This window comes from Microtus ochrogaster, chromosome 15 (genome assembly GCF_000317375.1).
Source record: "Microtus ochrogaster isolate Prairie Vole_2 chromosome 15, MicOch1.0, whole genome shotgun sequence".
In the NCBI taxonomy this organism is placed as follows: Eukaryota; Metazoa; Chordata; class Mammalia; order Rodentia; family Cricetidae; genus Microtus; species Microtus ochrogaster.
Window position 1 is genome coordinate 31,986,041 of NC_022017.1, and position 4,498 is coordinate 31,990,538.

Here is a 4,498-nt window from a genome sequence, read left to right on the forward strand (position 1 = left end):
CTCTCTCTCTCTCTCTCTCACACACACACACACACACACACACACACACACACACACACAGGCTCTCAAACACAAAGCAGCAGTCTAGGCATTGTACAGATAGACACTTCTCTGTAGGCAGCCACCGAACTCTGAGGCTGCTGCTCCCAGCTTTCCGAATCACATCCACAGATTAGATGCATTAGTCTCAGAGAGGCAGGCACTCTTCACAATGACTGCATGGAGCTGTGCTGTGTAGCCAAAGCCCCAGAGCTTAGATGTCACTGTGGTACTGGATGGTGGCAGAGCCAGACTGACCTGACTGGCCTGCCTGAAGTGGTGACCAGCTAGCCAAACAAAGCATCGAGTGACTAGTCTGGTCCAGGGACCACAGACCAAATGTCCTGGCCAGAAGATCATTATATGATCTGGTATTCTGTGACTGTGTCTTAGAGGAGGTGGGGCCAGTCATGAATAGTGGCTCATGTGGATGATACAGAAGGAAAGGTTTTTCCTGCAGCAAGGACAGCCTGCCTTGTTCTCAGCATAGGTAGAGTCGGTTTGGGTAAGGAGGCTAGGAGTGTGCCCTGTGAGTCCTGATCGACACACATGGCCTGTGATGGTGCACAGCACTGAGACCCTAAGCAATCTAGTTTTTTGAGCACGCCTTAGTTCCCATTCTTTGACACTGACCCTCCGACATGACCCCAGCCACACCCCCTCTCAGAGTCACGACCCAGGTGTCAAGTTCTAATCAAAGTCCACTTCAGGAAATAGTCACCCATCATCCAGTCCAGCACACACGTGCAATGTGCACACGGGCTCACACACATGCTCACACTCCCTCGTCCACTCCCTCTGTAGACGCTTTTGCTCTGTGGATGGAGCTAGCATCTTCAGCATGGTGTTGTCTTACAGAAGCCTTCTCAGGCTCACATAGACCTGTGATCACCTGTGACCCAGTGGCTCATCACAAGCCCGCTCCACCCACCCTCCAAAAGTCCCTTTCTGTCCAACTCATGGCGAGCCACTGCTCCACCTGTCACCTATCCTCTGTTTGTCCTGCAAGGTTTGTCCATTGTCCGTTAACACCTCAGTGTGCCAGGGGCCACTTCTTCATAACTCAGAACAGCTCTCTATGCATAAGGTCAAGGCTGGTGGTCACCTAACTTCTTAGGCATGTTGGATGGCTTTCTTCTCTGCTCACCCCTGGTATCAACACTGCCTGCCTCGTGACATCACCTGGTTTGAGGAACTATGAGAGTCTTCCTGTCTCTGGTTCACTCTACCTCCAAGCCCATTCGCTTGGCGCTAACCAGTGGGGATACTGTAGTCTTGATGAGGGACAGTTTTAACATCTGTGATAGTCTGGAGGCTGTTCCCGCAGTTGAGGGGGAACTGAGTCATATGAGACATTTATGGAGAGTGGCCGGGGTTGGTTATTAGTAGCCAATACATTTGGCTTTTCTCGATTGTTCTATTTCTGATTAGGGTGCTCCAGGACCTGCAGGACCCCCCGGTGTCAGTGGTCCTCCAGGAAGTTTGGTGAGTATGGCCAAGAGAGGAAGGGTGTCGTAATGAGTCATGAACCTGTAGGGCCTGTCACGGTTCACTTTCTTATCCTCCTTCCCATTCACATAGAGGTGTGGGCAGCACAGCCTCACAGGAGAGTACATACACCAGTGAATGAATGAGGGCTACCCAGAACATTACCAACCCAGGGTTCTAGGCAGCAGCACTTCAGCTCCCTGGGTGATAGATGGATTTGGTGAGGGCAGAGAGGCTGTACATTTCACTGATGCTGGAATCAACATCACCATTTGCCTTCAAAGAAATTAGTGAACCCAAAGAAGTCAGAGGTCCCCGATGTCTGTTAGATACCTGGATTCTCACACAGCTCTCCTAAAAGCTGGCATTAAGACCTCGGTCAGTCATCCCTAAGCTCTTTCATCTGAAGAAACGAGGCAGGGTTAGACCAGGTTAGACTGGATTAGATGCGTCATCTTTCAGGTCGCGCATCAGCTGCCGAGATTCCTCCTCTCCCTCTCCCGGATGGCGGTCCAAGATGCCTCTTAATAGGCTAGTATTACGATCCAACGCAAGCATTGATTTAGACCTTAATGATTTTCAGTAAATTATACAGTGGCATCTGGTCACATGCTACAGGGATTGTATCCTCTGCATTAGATTAGTCCAGGCTTGTTCCCTAAACCTTCCCAGGGAGCTGTGACTCAGAGGACAGATGCATGACACTTAGAATCTTAACGCACAATATGTTAGTCTATTTCATCCACACAGCAAGCCTCTTAGGTGGACACCATCCCTGATCCGCTTTATACCAGAGGAAACGGAGGCAGGAGATGAGTCATGGGGAAGTGGTTGGAGGGGCTCTTTCCTGTATAGTCTTTCCTTTACCACTGTACATACATAGTCAATACTTTCCTGGCTTTTGGAGAGCACTGTGTCCAGTCATCCACAGGAAAGGGGCAGGATTGTCTCCTGAAGTAGCTCCACGGTGATGGGAGAAGAAACAGCCCAACTCTTTAAGTACATATATGATATTTTGCGTATGTATGGCCATTTCCCTTCAACACACAGTACTGCCGTGTGCTGGTGCCTGTGGAGGCCAGAAAAGGGCTTCAGGTATCCCTAAAAGTGGAACATGTAGTTGTGAACTACTTTGTAGGTGCTGGGAATTGAACCCAGGTCTGCTGGAAGAGAAGCCAGTACTCTTCACCTCTGACCCATCTTTCTAGCTCCAGTGGTCTCATGCTTTGCCCCAAGGTGAGGTAGCTCTGCAGGGTGTCCTAGGTGGGCTCCAGAGTCCTCAGGAGGACTGAGCTCCAGTGGTTCGGTGACTGGCCAGCTGTTTCCTCATTGCCATATGTCCTCACTGGTATGTCCACAGAATGTTTATCTGCGAGGTGCTGGGGGAGAACCCACAGACACTGGAAGGGCTGGTCTCTGACACACAGTCAGGTTCTTTTTTTTTTTGGTTTGATCTGTCCTCATCTGGTCTTCCTACTCAAAGACTAAGGGTTTGAGGGGCAAGCACTGGGCAGACCATATCTATTCTCAGAGTTTTGATGTACAAGGTCCACAGCCAGACTCAGGCAAGGAGATGGGCATTAGTGCGTTTAAGACAGGATGGGAATCATGAGCAGAAGTGAAAGGGGCCTAGTGACATACCCCAGGGGCTAATGTCCTTTAAAAACTGACCATGTGAACACTTTCCTTTTTCCAGGGTCCCCCTGGCCTCAGAGGTGCCCCTGGGAAAGACGGGGCGCGTGGGGAGAAGGTAAGAGCCATGTAGATTGCAGAAAGGTGCTCACGCTGCTCAGGGCTGGCCTGGGGACCAGGCACAAGAGGAACTGTGTGAGAGAGACGGGGTGGGAGGGGAAGAATGGGACATCTCACTGTCACAGCTCGTCCTGGGGTCAGAGTAGTGTCCCCCTTACAGATGCCAGCAGAGCTCCGAGGGACATTGTATGTCCTTTTAGCTCATAGCTGGTGAGCAGCTGCACTGGATCTCACTGTACATCCCACATTCCCTGAGCACCGTGGTTGCCAGGGAACCCTCCCAAGCCTGGGAAAGCATTTTGTGTCTTAGACAGAAGAAGGAAACAAGGTCCTGCTTCCTATCATCGGAAATTGCCTCCAGGTCCGGGAGGAGCAAGGCACCCTCTGCCATCCTGCTGCTCATTGATCTGACATGACCATAGGCTTCAGGAAGGTGCTCATGTCTTAGCGATGCTGAGTTAGAGCTTGGGAAACCCACAGCGCTCATCAGTACCCAAGGGAGATAGAGAGTTTGAGATTCACTAACGGCTGGTTCAGTGTCCTGGTTGTGTGACTCTAAACGAGGGTGACAACAGTGATTATTAGTAGGGACGGTCTCACCTCCTCCGGACTTTTGGTTGTCCTCCCACCAGGGGGAGGGGTGCAGCCGGCATAGTGTACACAGAACAGGATTCTGTCTTAACTATCACAGAGCACAGTGAAGGGTGCTGTCTGTCCTCAGCCCTCTCAACATGCGCGATTCAGCCATCCTCGGTGTCAGCAGGACCGAGGCTGAGGAACCCTCACCAGCAAATGGCATTCTCACTGCGTTATGTTTCAGTTTGCTCGGCTGGCAAATGAGGATAGTAGAAACATGGGGGCCAAGCTTATGGACATCACTCCAAGGACTGGGGCTAGGGGCATGGCCTTGAGAGAGGACGTGTGACAAGAACACGATGGTGTGTCTTGTTCCCTTTACACATAAGGTGACCCTTCTCCAGATGGCCCATCTACGGAAGTCTACACAGTTGCCCAGACATGGCTTGTATTCTAGATAGAGGCTCCCTCTGTGGCTCACGCTAGGCTTGAAGTCACTCTCTAGCTCGGGCTAGCCTCTAACCCATGGTGGTCCCCTTGCCTCAGACTCCCGAGTGCCAGGATTAAAGGAGAGAGCTTCTCCAAGTCCATCAAATTGATTCCTTCTAGATGTTTCTCCTGGAGACTGTTAAAGACGTGATTC

At 51.0% G+C, this 4,498-nt stretch overlaps 1 protein-coding gene across 1 annotated transcript in view; it reads left to right on the forward strand.

Moving 5' to 3' along the window:
* Col22a1 (collagen type XXII alpha 1 chain) overlaps positions 1-4,498 on the forward strand; it is a 226,488-nt gene that overhangs the window by 122,930 nt on the left and 99,060 nt on the right. Inside the window, exons 36-37 of the mRNA XM_026782418.1 lie at positions 1,471-1,524; positions 3,224-3,277. Coding sequence (XP_026638219.1) covers positions 1,471-1,524; positions 3,224-3,277 — 108 coding nt within the window. The remainder of the gene's footprint in view (positions 1-1,470; positions 1,525-3,223; positions 3,278-4,498) is intronic.